A 17,539-nucleotide genomic window follows, 5' to 3' on the forward strand; every position below is an offset into this window, starting at 1 on the left:
GGATGGGGACAGATCAGGGAATTGTATACATGGTGAGGTGGTGTTAATTTGATCATGGGCACCTTTGGAGAAGTTGCCTGGAGAAGAAGTCAGGGGCTGAGACAAAACGCTTTGTCCTCTGTCCTTGCTGCAGCTGGTTTGAAGGGGGCTGTCATGTTATTGCTCTGCAGTCAAATTTATCTTCTTGATAAAATGGCCCTGCATTTGGAAATTGCAAGAGTTGCTCCCATAATTTAAAGCAGAACCTCCTCTGTGGGTGATGGTGACTGGGAGATTAATTTCCCAGCCAGCCATGAAAGAGACAGTGGTGCCAAGTGGCTTCCTCTGCAGGCATGGGAGATGATGCCACCTCCCACCCAACCCGTAATGAGTCTAGAGCCGAAGACAGGCATGGTTCTCATCTCCTGCAGAAGGTGGAGGGGGTCATCTTCAAGGTGCCCCATGGGGCTGACACCTTGTTGGCAGTTGGTTCATCACACTGAACAGGACACACTCACACAAACCCCTCTCTTTACAGTCTCGGCATCTGCAGCCCTGACACTAACAGCTTTCTAGTATCATGTGCATCTGCTTTAGATCAGGGTGTGACTCCTGTGTTTCCAACCCTCCCCACATCTGGGTTCAGAGCCACACTGGGAGCAAGATTTTTGCCCTCAACTCCCTGTTCCCCAGTAGTTTACACCTCACACACCACAGTCCCTGCCCTTGACTCTGAAAGTGAGAGCAAGGACATAGCCATTGGTTTGGGAGGGGCAGCATGGTATATTGTGTCACACTGAATGATTGATGGCCAGAAGCGACATTTCATAACCAGCTCTAGACAGCTCCTCATTGCATGGAGTGCTGCATTGGAAAGGATGCTAAGGCTGTCAAACAGGAAGAAGAATCATGATCGATTAGTAGTGTCTGTCACTGACATAGACAAGAAATAGTGGAAGTCATGCTACATATTAGCTCTGAGTTGAGATCAGACAGCACAATTTAAAATGATCCCTTTGGAATGGGAGTGGGTGGGTGGAGGGGATTTTTATCTTTCATCTGCATCTTGAAGAAAAATAAAAAACAATAGCTGACAGTAACAATGAGAAGCTGGCATTTCAGCTAAAATTCAAGCTGTTAAATAGAAGAGAAATTGGATTCTAGCCTAATAGGGAACAGAGAGCCAACCAAGTCCAAGGCAGTTCATTCAGTCATCCTGCAGATATTTAATGAGCATCTATTATGTGCCTGGCATTTGACCACGTACTGCAGATTCAGTGAGTCAGGCTAGACAGATGGGAAGTCTGTCTTTAAGGGGCAAACAAACTAGTAAGGTGGCCAAGGAGCCCAAAGACACGATATCACAATAAATAAACAAGAATAAGTGAGACATTCGGAGATCGTGATAAGAGTCATTTGCAGACAGCAACATGCTTTCTATGCTGTGTGGCTGGGTAAAGTCAATCTGCCTTGTTTATGTGTATGAGGCAACTAATGTTATAAAACAAGAGGTTCCTTTAGCTTACAGTCTCGACAGTTCCAAGTACAAATAGCATAGGGAAGCCTTGGCCACTCCTTGACTGCCCCACCTCATGATGTGGTAGGGAATGTGTGTTGGTGCACACATCTCTAATCAGAGAAAAAAGTGAGAGACTCCACCAGAAACTCTCATTGTTTCTGGAGGATGTATCCTCAGTGACCTACAGATCTCACATGAGGCCCCACCTCCCAAAGGTCCCACATCTATCATTAATACCACTGGATCTCCAATTTGGCAGTCTCTGAGGGTGTGGGTTTTAAGGGAAAAATCTAAAGATTGAGAAAGAAGAAGCTGTGTCCCATCTTTGGGGTTTGTTATGATATTTTGAATATTAATTTGCACAGATGTGTTTTCTTTTGCCTGGTATATTCAAAGGAGGAGGTAGCTGGATCATCTGAGATCATGTTTAGTCATTTGGGAAGGACCAGAGCACTTTTAGAAAACAGCCAAGAGCATGTACAGTCCCACGAGCAGTTTATAAGATTCTCATTCCTCTGCATGAGAGGAGAGGAATCTACCCCACTGGTTAGAGCCATCCAAGTGAGTATGAAGCCCATCACACTGTGGCTGATTGGCATTTCAGCACCCTTTTCTTCTTTCTTTTCCTTTCTTTCTTTCTTTCTTTCTTTCTTTCTTTCTTTCTTTCTTTCTTTCTTTCTTTCTCCCTTCCTTCCTTCTCTCCTTTCTTCCTTCCTTTCTTTCATTTGTTTTCAAGGGTGTCTGTCTTAGTGTTCTATTTCTGTGAAGAAACACCATAATTATGGCAACTCTTTTTCTTCATCATTTTTTATTATTCTACATACTGACCAGTTTTTCCTCCCTCCTCTCCTTCTGCTCCTTCCCTCACCTCCCCGTCACCTCCCATCCACTTCTCCTCCATCTCTTCTTAGATGGGGTAAGGCCTCCCATGGGAATCAACAAAGCATGGCACATCAAGCTGAGGCCGGACCAAGCTCCTCCCTACAGCATCAAGGCTGAACAAGGCATCCCACCATAGATTCTAAAGATCCAGCTTGTGCATCAGGAACAGATCCTGGTCCCACTGCCAGGGACCCCACAAAAGACTAAGCCAAACAATTGTCACCCAGATGCAGAAGGCCTAGATCAGTCCTATGCCGGCTCCCTTGCAGGTTTCCCCATCATGATCTTGACACACACACCCCTTGCTTATACAATCCCTCTACCCTCTCTTCAACTGGACTCCCAGAGCTCAGCCCAGTGCTTGACTGTGGATTTCTGCATCTGCTTCCATCAGGTATTATGAAGGTTCTATGATGATAACTAGGACAGTCAACAATCTGATTGCAGTAGACCAGTTCAGGCACCCTCTCCACCATTGCTAGGAGTCTTAGGTGGGGTCATCCTTGTGGATTCCTGGGAGCATCCCTGACACCAGGTTTCTCCCTAACCCCACAATAGCCCCTTCTATCAAGATATCTCCCCGTCACTCTCCTGCTCTAATCTGCCCACAACTCAACCATCCTGATCCCTCATGTTCCCATTCCCCCAATCCCCTCTCCTCTATTCCTTCCCTGCCCCCACTTTACCCAGGACATCTCATCTAATTCCTCTTCCCAGGGAGATCCATGTGTCCTTCTTAGGGTCCTCCTTGTTACCCAGCTTCTCTGGGGCTGAGGATTATAGCCTGGTTATCCTTTGCTAGTATCCATTTATGAGTGAATACATACCATGTTGTCTTTCTGGGTCTGGGTTACCTCACTCAGGATGATTTTTTTCTAGTTCTATTCATTTGGATCATAGCAACTCTTATAAAGGAAAACATTTCATTGGGGCTGGCTTACAGTTCAGAGGTTTAGTACATTATCCTTGTGGTAAGAAGCATGGTGGTGTGCAGGCAGACATGGTGCTGAGAGGGAGCTCAGAGTTGTATATCTAGATCAGTAGGCAGCAAGAAAAGAGAGGAAGAGACACTGGGCTTGGCTTGAGCATTTGAAACCCAAAAACCGCCCCCAGTGACACTCTTCCTCCAAAGCCAACAAGGCCACACCCCCTAATCCCTGTCAAATAGTATGACTCCCAAATGACCAAGCATTCAAATATATGAGCCTATGGGGACATTCCTAGTCAAACTGCCATAGTTTCACAATAAGCTGAACTGGAGCTTACTCTATAAACCAGGCTGGCCTCAAACTCATAGAGACCTACCAGCCTCTGCCTCCTGAGTGCTGAGCCACCCACCCAGTTTATCCTTTTTTTTTTCTTTCATTTTAGCCCATTTTCATGTGTTTATTGGCCAGTTATATTTTAGAGACGGGTCCATTCTGATCTTGGATTGCTTGGCACACTCTTTATATTATTGCTGTTTTAATAGTTCTTTATATATTCTAGACTCTCATATCCTCTGAGATAGCTACTTCACAAACATTTCTCTCCCATTCTATGGTCTTTTCCATTCCTTCCTAGCTTCCTTTGGTGCAAACAGATTATTAAATTTTATGTTTATTTGTTTTTCTCTAGCTTCTGAGAAAAGAAATCCAAGAATTGTTTGCCAAATCAGAAATCATGAAGTCAAGCATTACTGAACTCAGTTCACTAGCATTGTTAACAGGAGGTTTTGATCTATAAATATTGAACTATGCTTTTTTTCTTGTAATGCCTTTATTTGGTTTTGGTATCTGGATAAGGATGGCATTTTATAATGAGTTGGTAAACATTCTCACCTATCTATTATTTTTGAGAATTCTGTGAAAATTGGCATTATTTCATATGTGTGTATATATGCATAATTATTACATATATATAATTATTTTAACTATACAAATGAATTGCATTGTATCCATTCATATATTGTGTAACTGTCACCATCCTCTCTAGAACTTTCCTCATCATCCAAAACTGAAACTTTGTACCTATTAAAGTTATTTATTCTTTCAATGTTTGGTACACTTCACCAAAGGAGAAGTATTGTGCTGGATTTTTCCTTGTGGGATTGTTTTTATTAGTCATTCAGTCTCTTCACTAGTGAGAAATCTGTTGAGAGGTTCTGATTATCCTGGGTCTATTTACTCAGTTTTGTATATTTCTAAGAATTCGTACATTTCATGCAAGATATCCAAGTTCCTGGTATTTAATTGATCCTAATATTCCTTGGTAACTACATTTCTGTAGGGTCTGTAGTAATGCCCCTCTCTCATGTCTGACTTAGTATTTTGAACCTTCTCCTTTCAGCCTCCCTTCCCTGGTCATTCTACCTTAAGACTCTTCTATGTTGTTCATCTTAAAAAAATATATGGCCTCTGACTTTCTGTATTATCTTTTGTGTCTCTAATTTCACAAATTTCTATTCTAATCTTTTTTCCTTCATTCTTCTTACAGACTTCAATTTGCTCTTCTCTTTCCAGGATTCTAAGGTAGAAACTATTTGTTGACTTGAGATCTTCTTAAAAAGTATATAGTCACTTAAAGCTGTAAACATCCCTTAACCACTACATTAGCATCATCTCACAGGGTTTGTTATGCTGGTTTTCACTCTAACTCATCTCAACATAAGCTTGAATTTCCCCTGTGCTTTTCACTCTGATTTGTAATTTATTTCTTGATGTGTTGCCTAATTTCATTTTTTCCCAGATTTTTTTCTTAAATTAGAAACAAGATTGTTTTACATATCAATCCAAGTCCTCCTCCCTCCCCTCCTCCCCTGCCCCCCACTAACCCCCCTATCCCATCCCCTTTCTGCTCCCCAGTGAGGGTGAGGCCTTCCATGGGGGATCTTCAAAGGTGTCATATCATTTGAAGCAGGGCCTAGACCCTCCTCGTGTGTCTAGGCTGAGAGAGTATCCCTCTATGTGGAATAGGTTCCCAAAGTCCATTCGTGTACTACCAGAGGCCCCATAGATTAACCAGACCTGCTAACTGACACCCATGTTCAGGGGCTCTGGAACAGTCCCATGCTGGTTTCCCAGCAATCAGTCTGGAGTCCATGAGCTCCCCCTTGTTCAGGTCAGCTGTTTATGTGGGTTTCACCAGCCTGGTCTTGACCCCTTTGCTCATTTTTCCTCCCTCTCTGCAACTGGATTCGGGAGTTCAGTGTTTAGCTGTGGGTGTCTGCTTCTGCTTCCATCAGCTACTGGATGAAGGCTCTAGGATGGAATATAAAGTACTAACCAATAATTTCTACATACATATTATTTTCACAAATTTCTTTGTGTTATCCACTTCTAATCTTCCATGTAATCAAAGAACATAGTTTGTATAATTTCCATCATTTTAAATAAATTGGAGCTCATCTTACAGCCTAGCAAGCATATGGACCATTCTGGAGAATGTCCCATTGTGCTAGAGAAGAATGCATATTCTGTCTGGCAGAGTGTTCGGTGGGTGTATGTTAGGTCTAAGTAGCTTATAATTTTGTTTGAGTTTTATATTTGCTTTTTGTTTTCTGCTTAGTTGTTTGTTGCTTAGCTGGCTCATTCATTGGTTTGTGAGAGGGTCTCATTATGTAGCTGAGGCTGACCTTGAACTTATGATTCTCTGTCATTACTTCTCAAGTCCTGGGATTACAGGTCTGTGCCACTACACCTGGCTTCTACCTACTTTTATAGAAAATGGAGTATTGAAGTTCCAACTATTGTTGTACTGTGTCTATTGCCTCTCAGCATTTTAGCCTTTGCTTAATGTATTTTGGGACTCTCTTGTTAAGTGAATATATGTTCATAATTTTTGTGGCTTCCTGGTAGATTAACCATTTTATTATAAATGACTTTTTGTTTTAAAGTCTCATTTTCTTAATCATTATAGTCACTCTGGCCATCTCGTAATTGTTTTCATAGTACATATTTTTCCATTCTTTCACTCTCAAGTCTGGTTCCCAAATGAGATGCCTAAAGACAGTAACATAGTAACGGTTTTTGCCCAGACTGAGAGCCTCTACCTCTTGGTCATGTGGTTAATCAGATCACATTCAGGATGACAATTGATACAGCTGTATTTATGTATGCCATTTTACTTTCTGCGTGTCTCATGTCTTTTCCCCCTCCATTTCTACTTATGGCTAAAACTAAATACTTTGGGTGTAATATTTTGATCCACTTAAAAGATTTCCCACCATATTTATTTAGTGATTTTTCTAGGGCTTACCACATACCTCTTACCAAAGACACCTCATATTTATACAGACTTAATCCCAGTAAGAATTAACTTACACTCTTTCATAACTCAGTTCTTTCCCCTCCCCTAGTACTCGCCCCCCCCCAGCTTCTTACCCATCTCCTGTCTTAGTGAGAAGAACCACAGCACAGAGGGAGCTTGCCTCAGTTACACATTGGCATGTGAGTTATCTAATATCTTTGAATCTTGATGTCCTTGGGTTAAATGGGAAGACCTGGATGAACATAACTTCAAAGATGGAGTGAGATCTTAGCCCTGAGCTTACACATTATTAGGACCTCTGAAAATTGGCCTGTGTTTGTCCTCACAGAATCCCAGAAATCAATTTACATCAGCATTCTCATGTCAGGAAGTGTGCCTGTGAGCTGGAGAGATGACCCAATGGTTAAAGCACTTGCCACACCAGCTTATGGCCTGGAGTTTGGATCCTCAGAACCCATATAAAAGCTGGGCAGGTGGGGAGGCCATATAATCCCAGCCTCAGAAGTTAGAGACCAGGAATCCCCAGAGTATACCCTGGGCTACTGAAACAAGCTGTATCAGTGAGCTCTGAGTTTGATTGAGAGACCCTGCTTCAATACATAAGGTGGAAGAGTGATAGATGATGATCCTGGACTTCAACCTCAGTTTCCACATGCATGCATCTCCATGCTGACACACATGTGCGTACACACACACACACACACACACACACACACACACACACACACACAGAGGAGCAAAAGAGAAGCATGCATATCTAGTTAGGACCATGGGGTGCACATCCCACCAGGGAAGTTTATAAACTGACCTTCAGCAATCGAGGTGTAGGTATCAGGCATGGATAACAGTGACACATCCCCTGCTGACGATGATCAATGCACTGCAGAAGCCCCCAGCGTGAACCAAAACTGCTGCCAAGCATGTTCTAATGCCAACTAAGCTCCCAAATTCTTCCTTTACCCAGATGTCCTTGCTGGGGACTGAGTGTGGTGGGGCTTTAGGGCAAATGCTGGGAAGGAATTTGAAGTGAAAAGCAGCCACCATTGAATGGAGGATGCAGAGACCCTCACATAGGATGAAAAGCCTTTTCGTAGCCATCTGGGCAGGTCACCATTCAAACTCCACTTGTTTACCACCCAAAACAGAAGCCCTGGGCCTCCAAAGCAACTCAAACCTTCCCTGGCATTCTCTCATCTGGTCTCAAGTTTGGATCCACTCACACCATACACATATTTGGCACTTTTGGTATACCTGGCCTGGTTGCTGAACATGAGGACACAGGATTATCAAATCCACAGCCTGGAAACAAATACAATCCTAAGCAACAGTGCACCTAACATGGGCTGTGGGCAGACAAGTGGAAACCCCTCTCAGAACAGGGTCCAGGAATGACCCGACTTCCCACCATGATTGCCATACCCCTGATGTCCACTAAGTCTGAGAATCTATGTCCCACTGTTGCCCAGAGGTTGGGAATACACCTCAGGAAAGGCTCCCATCGAGGGCCAGGTATGTTAGAGAGGGAGCTCTGGACTTGGGAGTCACACTTCTAGCTTATCTCAGCAACAGAGTAACTAGTTAGCTGTGGGATGGACTCTTCTAACACTGAGCCCATCCCCCTTGTCTATGATGAGGGACACCTGTACCCCCAGCCTCAGCAAGCTGGAGGAATTTAGTGGTAATCACTAAGATGATGGTCATCCCTGAGTCATGTGGCAGGTGCCTGTGGCTGCTCTGGCCGATTTTCATCCCTCCCTGAGATCCTGGCCCCAAATCCTTATACTCTACTATCTGCACACCTCTTGCTTCTCCCCAAGACTTGGTAAAGATGTTTCAACCTGACGTCTTGGAAGAGAGTCCTAGTCTACTACTAAGATTCTTAGGTTTGAGCCTCAGCTCTGCCTTGAGCAGGGCCATTGCCCTATCTGAGTTTTCCTATCTATGGGCTAGTTGGGCTTCCAGAGCAGAAGGTGCAGAAGAAATGAAAGAAGATAACCTATAAACACCAGAAGCCCCTACAGAGAGTTGGGTGGAGTTCAGCTTCCCTCCCCCACAGCAGGAGCAATCAAGGTGAGAAGCCTGATCCTGACTATCCTCCATTTATTTAGGAATAAACTCCCAGGATGGCAGGGTTGAAGGAGGAAGGTGTGTGGCAGGCCTGGGACCCAGCTCAGTGTCCCTTCTCTCTGTCCACAGTAGCACGATACAACCGCACCAGCTACTTCTACCCTACCACATTCTCGGAGAGCTCTGAGCACAGCCATCTGCTGGTGTCTCCAGTGCTGGTGGCAAGTGCTGTCATAGGTGTGGTCATCACCCTCTCCTGCATCACCATCATTGTGGGAAGCATCAGGAGGGACAGACAGGCCCGGATCCAGCGACACCACCATCGCCACCACCGTCACCATCACCATCACCACCGACGCCGGCGCCGGCACCGAGAATACGAACAGGGCCAAGGTGAGCTCTGGTTCATGCTACTCCTGCCACTGTGACTGACTTAATGAGGTGTCCAGAGGTGGCATGGGGTCAGGAAAGTATCCTGGTCCATCAGGAATAGCTCACAGGTGTCCACTGCCGTGTCCTGTACTACATGAAAGGCCTGTAGTCTACCAAGAGAAGGGAGAGGCTGAAGGCCAGATGGAGAGTGAGCCACGCTCCTCAGCCATGCCACTGCTGTTTCATGCTGTGCTGACACAGGTCCAGCTAGCATTTGGATGGAAGAAGGATGGATGGATAGAGAGAGAGATGGATGGAAAGGATTTGTAAGTAGGTAGATAGGTGGGTAGGTGGATTGCAGGATGAACAGAGAGATAGATGGTTAGGTGGGTGGGTGGGTAGAGAGACAGGTAGATAGACAAATGGGGAGATGGGTGAGTAGAGAGATGGAATGCTGGGTGAGTGGATAGGTGAATGGAGAATGGAGAAATAGATAGGTAGAGGAGTGGATAAATAAAAGGATAAGCAATGTAGGCACGTAGATGGATGAGAAAGGGATGGGTGGGTGAGTGGGTAACTGGAGATGTGGATGAGAGGGGAAACATGAGTAGAAAGATTGATGGGTGAATGAATGCATGGACAGAGAGAGGAACTGGTGGGTGGACCAGGCCAGTAGAGGGATGGGTGCATCAGGGATTGAATACACAGATCTATGGACAGATGAGTGGAAGGGGTGGGTGGATAAATGTGTGTGACGGGTGTATAGACCGATAGAGAACTGGATGAATGGGGATGGGAGGATGGAAATGTAGGTGGATTAAGTGGCATGCTTGAGTGAGATAGATGGGCTGGGTGAGTAAAGGCTGGAGAGATGGATAAGTGAGAACTTAAGGTACAGGTAGAATGTGAGCAGGAAGAGTGGGTATATAAATGGGTGGATGACAGGATGATGATCAGCGAAAATGCATCACTGAGAGCCCACAAAGGAAAAGCAAATTATTTCAGGGTTTCTTGTCATACAACAGTGGTTATTGGGGCAGGGGGACCAGTCCCAGAAGTGTCCATCTTGTCAGAATGCATTAACTTTTACAGAACATGGCCACTAACTCTATCTCATTCCTGGTAGAGACCACCAATGATCTAAATGAAGCACAATGGTTTAATTCTGAGACAGTGTTTCATGGCAGGAACAAGGGCCACAAGAGTCTGCACAGGGGCAGCCAGGGTCACTACCCAGAGTAAAGGCCACCTGCCCCCACTTAGGGGAAAAAAGGCAGGCTTGGCCCATAGAGTGTGGGACCCTAGGAGCTTCTCACTGTAGCTGAAGCTTTGTGTGGGACCTGAAGGGCCTTCTCTGTTCGAGGTACCAGGAGGCTGGGAGCAAGGAAGAACCAGCTGGGCTGGGCCACCTGTTAGCAGTTAAGGAACACCTGAAGCTAACACATAAGACTAGTGGCTAAGAGCACCTAACATGCCTGGGGCTTCCTTTGCATTATCTCATTATGCAAAATCCTCCTCCCTCCTGACATTCTTGAGTAGTTAGCTCTGTTCCCACCCCCAATTTGCTGATCCAAAATTGAGATTGGAGCAGTTGAGCAATAATCCTGGGCCATCCTCTTGCAAGAGGCACCTTAGAGATATGGGCCCTGGTTGCTGTCCTGGGTGCACTCAGACTGACCCCTACACATCCCTAAAGGGCCAACTGTGGGCTCATGACCAGGTCCAGCAGACACTTGGATACCAAGAGCCCTTCAAACCTAGATTGTTTCTCCTCTGGAAAAGTCTAGAGGGAAGCAAGAGGCCAGACCTTAGACAGGGAGGGGTGTCAACTGTCAGGGAGCCATAGCCACAATGGAAGAAAGATGGCCTGTTAGTGACATGCTCTGAACTAGCTAGGATTAGAAAGAAGTCAGCAGGTTTGCATGAACAGGCAAGGAAGCTCAGTAGCCCAGGCCTCAAGTCTCCCCAGGGGCTAAGCTCTCCCTAGAAAACAAGAGTAGAACCAATGCCAGGCTGACATGACCTATGCTCCCGTGAGGTGCCCAGGTGCCACCTTAACTATCCCCCACCCCAGGATGGTGCTAAATGGACCCAGTAATCCCTCATGCCTTCCTGCCCCTCCCTCACAGCACCTACTGCCCCCTCCATGCACCTGACCATGTTCCTTCAGCATTTACCCTTTCGAACGTGCTTTCTCCTCTGCCCACTGCTCTCAAGTTGCCCGGGCCTAACTCAAAGGCTGCTGACCTCCTTTGGCAAATATCTCCATCCCTCTTTATCCCTGCCAGGAAAGTGAAATGGGAAACCCCTTCTTCCTTGCCCTCATACCCATACATCCAGTCTCAGTCACAGGGGTAGCATCCATGAGAGTAGAGCCTGTATATGGTCCACCCCACCTGCAACCAGACCAAAGAAGGTTTTCCAGAGGCTATAGAAGGAGTGATCTTCGTGTGTCTTTGTGGCAAGACTTGGAACCAGGGTGAGGACTATAGTTCCCAAGCTAGGGTGGGTGGGTGTGTGTGTGTGTGTGTGTGTGTGTGTGTGTGTGTGTGCAACATGCACCTCTGCAAGTGGATCCACCCTGCCTGACCCAGAGACTCTTCTGAACAACACTGGCAATGCAGGGCCCCGGCTCCAGTGCCCAGTGGCCCCGGCCTAGTTTCTTTCAGTTGTTTGTCTCATCTCTCCTGACTTTCTTCTCCCTCGTTGTTCCAAAGATCCCATCTTTCAGCTGACACCTGAAGGGGGGTTCATCTCAGCTCAGCTCCTCTTGCACAGCCTGTTACTGGGTTTATTTTTTGCGTATGTGCTCATTGTAGAAAATCTTAAAAATATAGGCAATATGGAGGGTAAAATAAGGGTCATGACCTGCCAGATGGACAGAGCCACCAATAGTGAATGGATGTTTCTGCAATATTTTCCTCTGAGAGTTTTCTTGGTTCTCATGCATGATTCCAGAATTGGACCTGTGGATATCGTTCCTGCTCTAGATTCTTCCATTGCTGTAGGATCAAGAATAAGGAGAAGTTTGTATAGGGAGTGGGAACTAGTCTCTGGAGTCACATGTGCCCTAGCACACACGACTCTTCTCCCACAGTCCTGTACTAACTTATCAAAGCTTAGCAGATACCACCCAGTGCTGAGACTGGCCCAAGCTAAGCTGTCATCCATCCTCCTCAGGACAGGTCCAGCCTCATCTCCTCCCTGTGACCCCACTCCCAGAATTGCAGAGTGCTCACATTCAGGCAGTGGGTTCGGGGCAGAGGCAGCTGTGCCTGGTAACAGGGTGGTCATGGGGGACTTCTGAGCCTCAGATGGACTACTACTGTGAAGGAAGTCCCTAGCACTGCCTGTGCTTCTGTTCTCTGCAGCATCTGGCGGACACATGCTCAGCCACTCCAGCCACAGGATGCCCTATGCCTGTAGCCCTGCCGAGGACTGGCCCCCGCCCTTGGACATCAGCTCTGATGGGGATGTGGATGTCACAGTGCTCAGGGATCTGTACCCAGATTCTCCACCAGGGTAAGGAGGCCTCATGGTGGGGAGAGAAGTGGACCCTCTGGATAAAAAGATCTCCCATCTCAGGGAAAGAACCTGAGTTTCCTGTGTGTAAATACAAAAGGATCCCAGCAGGCAGAGCCACAGCCTCTGCCCTCTGACCAAGCAAGTCCCCTTGAGGATGGACATGACTCAGGAAATGTCACCAGGATGGCCTACAGAGACCAGCTGAGATTCTTCAAGCTGATGGTTGGTGGGGAGGGAGCCTTGTAGTTTTGGGATGGTCTCATGACAGTTTTGGGGAGCCCTATAAGTTCCTCCAGGGATCTCCCTGGAGGTGAGAATGATGGGATGTTCAGGATCATGACCATGGAATCAGTGTCCATTTAGGGAGAAAAATCTGTTGAGCTTCTCTTTGAGACACCAGCAATCCATGCCTATCCCCAGATCAGACTTTCTCACACATTGCAGGTGCAGCCACAGTCACCAGGCTTGGCTAGCCCCTGTCATGTGTTGGGTGACAATGGTGTTCATGAGACCCTGCCTTTCCAGTCCTGTGCCTGCCTTCTCATACTCTTGCTTTAGGCCATCCAGGTCCCAATCTCAGTTAGCCCTAGCAGGATAGGCTTTCATTAGCCTGCCCCTGTCTGATACGAACCTAGATAGCTCTAGCTCACAGAGAGCCCTGCCTCCTCCCACACCTCTACATCAAAGTAGCCTGCTGGCCCTGTCCTTTAGATGAGCCACAAGGACAGAAGAGCACCCTATGGAGCCCAAGTCCTTCCCCATACAGGCTAAAGCAGCTGAACTCCTTGGAGGACAGGGAGATGAAGTTCTCAGGGTACATCCTCAGGAGCTATAGGCTTCTGGTCCCACTCTCAACCTTGCCCCCCAACTACCTACAGTGCCTTCCTCTCACCAAGAAAAATCCAGTAAGTTGGATGGCCCATCCAATTTCACACAAGGAAATGGACTGTAAAGCTGAAAAGGAAGAGTTAAGTATACTGCTCAGGAGACTTGGGACAGTGGTAGGGCAAGAAGGAGTATAGAAGGAAGCTTGCTGGACACTAAGCCTCTGTTCTTGGAGTGGGGCATCTGGAGCCCCTAACTCCTACACCTGGGACAGGAATTATCATGGACAGCCTTCACTGAGGGCATGGCAGCCCAGGAAGTGACAGTGCCTTCTTGAGTTCTCCCAGCCACCTGCAGTCATTATCATTTAGAGCAGGGGATCAGAATCCTGTCATTTTCTCCCTGCAGACCCTGTATCTGGCTAATATGTCATTTTCCCCTCCCACCAGTGACTTGGAGAGAAACAGTAGATGCTTTTAGCCCTACAGCCATGGCTTCAGGGACCCCGGGGGTGCCTTCCTAAACCTAGAAGACAGCAACGGAGACATTTCAGGGGATCCTACCTGGCCCATTCATAGTGCCCAGCCTGGTCCTAGATCATGGCTGCTCTTGCTTCAGGGAATCTAAAACCCCCCAGAGAGAGAGGTGTAGGGACTTGCTTGGGTTCATATGTGATGTGAGGTAAAGTCGATCCAGGACCCATGTCTCAAGGATTTCAGACTGTCTTCCCTAGGGACTAGTGGGGTCTCATAGGAGCCAGCATGTGTGAGACAGGCCATCTTTCACAATGAGGGCAGTTCCTCACTACATAGAATAGACTCTTCCGGACCTGCCCTAAGGTCTAGGGATCCATAACCCCTGAGTGAAAACTCTTCTCTCACAGCTATGAGGAGTGCGTGGGACCAGGGGCCACTCAGCTGTACGTCCCCACGGATGCACCACCACCCTACTCACCGACTGACTCCTGCCCCATGCTGAATGTCGCCCTGGACTCAGGCAGCGGCCACAGCCACAGCCAGCATCAGCAGGAGCAGAGGACCCATGGCCGGAGTGGCCTCCACACTGTCTCCATGGACACGCTGCCACCTTATGAAGCTGTGTGTGGAGCAGGTTCCCCATCTGACCTGCTGCCACTGCCAGGACCAGAAGCCCAGTCAACTAACTCCCAGGGCTCCCCCGCCCAAACCCAGGCTCCAACTGCCAGCCCCAAGAGGATTGTGTGAGTGACCCAGCACATAAGTCCCACTGGTCCTTCCAGGCTACCCTATCTTCTCCAGGCACACAGGTGCACACATAACTCATGCACATGCATATATATGACTACACACATACACTGGCATACCCCAAGTGGACACACTGACACATACCACACACATAAAGACGCCTGCATATACACAGGTCCCACTACCACAAACTCACCTGGGAAGGTTTTCTTTAGATGAAGTGCCCCCCATTAGGTGTCTCTCTGCACCCCCCACCCCCAGCCTTGAACCTGGTGGTAGTGCCTCTCTAAACAGTGTGGGCAGAGGTGAGGTAGGAAGCCCTACTTCCTTCCCTCTCTCCAGCCTCCTCTAGGATGTGGCCACAATCTGATTCTCCTGCAGAATGCTTGGTCCACTTCCTGCCACAAGCCCTACCCCAGGGTTTTTCCCACTGGGAGCCAAGACAGGTCCCAGTGAGGCCCCACTGTGCACTGTGCCTATCTTTTAACTCCAGGGCAGAAAAGCCACAATGCCACCATCCTGCCACTTACAGAGTGGAGAAACAGGTCTGGTGACTTAGGCGTGACCTGGAGGTCCTCACAGCCCATTGAGCCCCTTGCTATCTCAATGTCTTCAGTTTGGCGGTGCTAGTGGGGTTAGCTCAGACACCCACCCCGAGTTACAGGAGGAGGACAGGCCCTTGGATGTGTGTCAATAGAGGAGGGTCACAGTTCTTCCCATGTCCATGCCAGGCTTGGGAGTTCAAGGAAGACAAGGTATGGGTAGCCTCAACACAGTGCTACTTAGACACTACTCAGGGGCACAGAAGGGCCCACTGCTCAGTAAGTGCCCAGCCAGCCCTGGCAGCCTGAGCCCAAGAAGTCCTAGGCTAACCCAAGAGCCGGTGCTGTCATCCACGGTGGCAGCTCACAGCTGGGGACTGAGTTGATGAATTCTGGCCTTGTCTCTCTGGGGCATACACAGAGACAAACATAAAAGGAATACAGACCCCACAAAAACAAACAAACAAAAAACAAAAAGCACCATGCCACTATGAGAAGATGCCATCATCCTGTCACAGAAGCAAGTATGTGGAGACAGCTGGTTGGAGAAAGATTGGTATTAGCCTGTGAACTCCAGCAATCTCCATCAAAGACTATATAAGGTGATAGAGGTGATCTTGGAAGACTCAGCCTGCCAAAGGTTGTGGCTAAGCGTCTTTGAATAGTGTCCTGCCAGCATTGCCGGTGACAGGGAGCAAGACACCTGCCTCCCCGACTCCCCACTTTTTGTCACTCATCCCAAAGCAGCAGACCCACCCCCATTGAACCTCCTCCCACATTTCAATTTCTCCAATGAAGGGCTAAGAAAATTCAGCAATCCCTTTCTTAAGCAGAGGGTGACAAGGATGGCTATCTTGAATTTTATTTTCTATAGAGATAGCATTTATTCTGATGCAGAATCAAAAGGGACCCACTCACAGGTTCTGTAGCATCCTTTGAGTAGTATCCTAGAGTGATGACCTCCACCTGGGAGAGGGAACCTTGTTTACAAGCATCTCTGCCCACCTTTGTGATGTTCTGCTTTCTAGGCAAAAAAAATATTGTACTGTATCGCCTTTCAAATGCACCCCAGGGATGAGACTCTTTTAAGAAATGCAGTCTGTTTCTGTGGCTCTGAAAAGTGCTGGGGGAAGAAAAAACATCCCTGCCCATTCATCATGATGGAGGGCTCTACAGGACAGCTTTTCTCCTTCCTAGATTAAGCTGAATAAGCAGCAATGTATCTTTTCTTGTTCAAAATAAATACATCGTATCAACAAAGATGTAGAGAGAAGTAACACTCACTTTCAAGGAGTCATGGGGGCCCTGGAGGCTCCTGATGGCTGCAAATTGAGAGGAAAAGAACCCCCTAAATGGAAGCAATCTTAAATCTGCCACTGAATTCTGACATGCCCAGCTGGCTACTGCTCAGGTTTGAGCCAATGAGACCAGGTTGTACTCGTGTAGACAGTAGTGTTTACATAGTCAGGCTCACAGGATTTCTTCTCTGTTCTCTGCTTTTGTTTTTTGTTTTTTTTTTTTGAAACAAGATTTTGCTGTGTAACCCAGCTGGCAATCCTCCTGTCTCTGCTTCCCTAGTTCCTGGAGACACCTATTAGTCTAGACTAGCCAAGTCCCTAAAACAACCTGTCTCTACCTCCCAGCCCGTGCTGTTGCACCTGGCTTTTTGTGTGGTGCTGGGCATCCGAACTCATGCTTGCACAGCAGGGACTTTACCCACTAAGCCATCTCCTTAGACTCCCCCCCCCCCACTTTTTTTGTTTTTGTGTGCAACTTCTCTGAGACCTGTCTGATGTTAGTGTGAATACAATGAGCCTCCAATTTCAGGACTTAATTAAGAAATGGTATACGGACAGAAATGTGCTTTTTGCTCCCCTCTGCAGAAACACTCCTCTTTCCTATGGCCGTTCAGACAGAGAATTTACCTGGTGACCTCTTTACAGATGGAGTCTGACTTCCTTTCTTGGACAAGTTTCCCTTCTGCTAGAACCCCAGTGCACTAGCATAGGCCTAGCCACCCAAGATCACGCCCTGAAAGTGGGGTGTCATCCAAACAAGCAGAGGAGGGCAATTTTGAAACGGGTCCACAGGCTCCTTCTGGAAATCCCATGTCCCTGCTGGAGAAATGTAGGTCGGCTGTCCAGCACTGTCCACTCTCAAGCCCACACTGCCACCTGCTGGCTCCCTGCCACCACTGTTCCTTTTCACAAAGTCCACCCTAGAAGAATGAGGAAACTCCTGCCACGGGACACTCAGAGCTCTATGCTGAACTTGACACTTGGATCCTGGGCATGTCTTCTGCCACTGAGATGTTCTGTGAGGTTGAACCTGTTGTCTCATTTTCTTGAGGAGACTCT

General features: G+C 47.3%; 1 protein-coding gene across 1 annotated transcript in view; it reads left to right on the forward strand.

The window, feature by feature from the left end:
* The window catches only part of Bean1 (brain expressed associated with NEDD4 1), a 49,015-nt gene extending 32,567 nt beyond the window's left edge, over nt 1–16,448 (forward strand). The window contains exons 3-5 of the mRNA XM_027405734.2: nt 8,825–9,088; nt 12,439–12,589; nt 14,301–16,448. Of these exons, the coding sequence (XP_027261535.1) occupies nt 8,825–9,088; nt 12,439–12,589; nt 14,301–14,640 (755 nt within the window). The 3' untranslated portion in view covers nt 14,641–16,448. The remainder of the gene's footprint in view (nt 1–8,824; nt 9,089–12,438; nt 12,590–14,300) is intronic.
* Nucleotides 16,449–17,539: the final 1,091 nt, after the last annotated feature.

Source organism: Cricetulus griseus, chromosome 3, assembly GCF_003668045.3.
Source record: "Cricetulus griseus strain 17A/GY chromosome 3, alternate assembly CriGri-PICRH-1.0, whole genome shotgun sequence".
Classification (NCBI taxonomy): domain Eukaryota; kingdom Metazoa; phylum Chordata; class Mammalia; order Rodentia; family Cricetidae; genus Cricetulus; species Cricetulus griseus.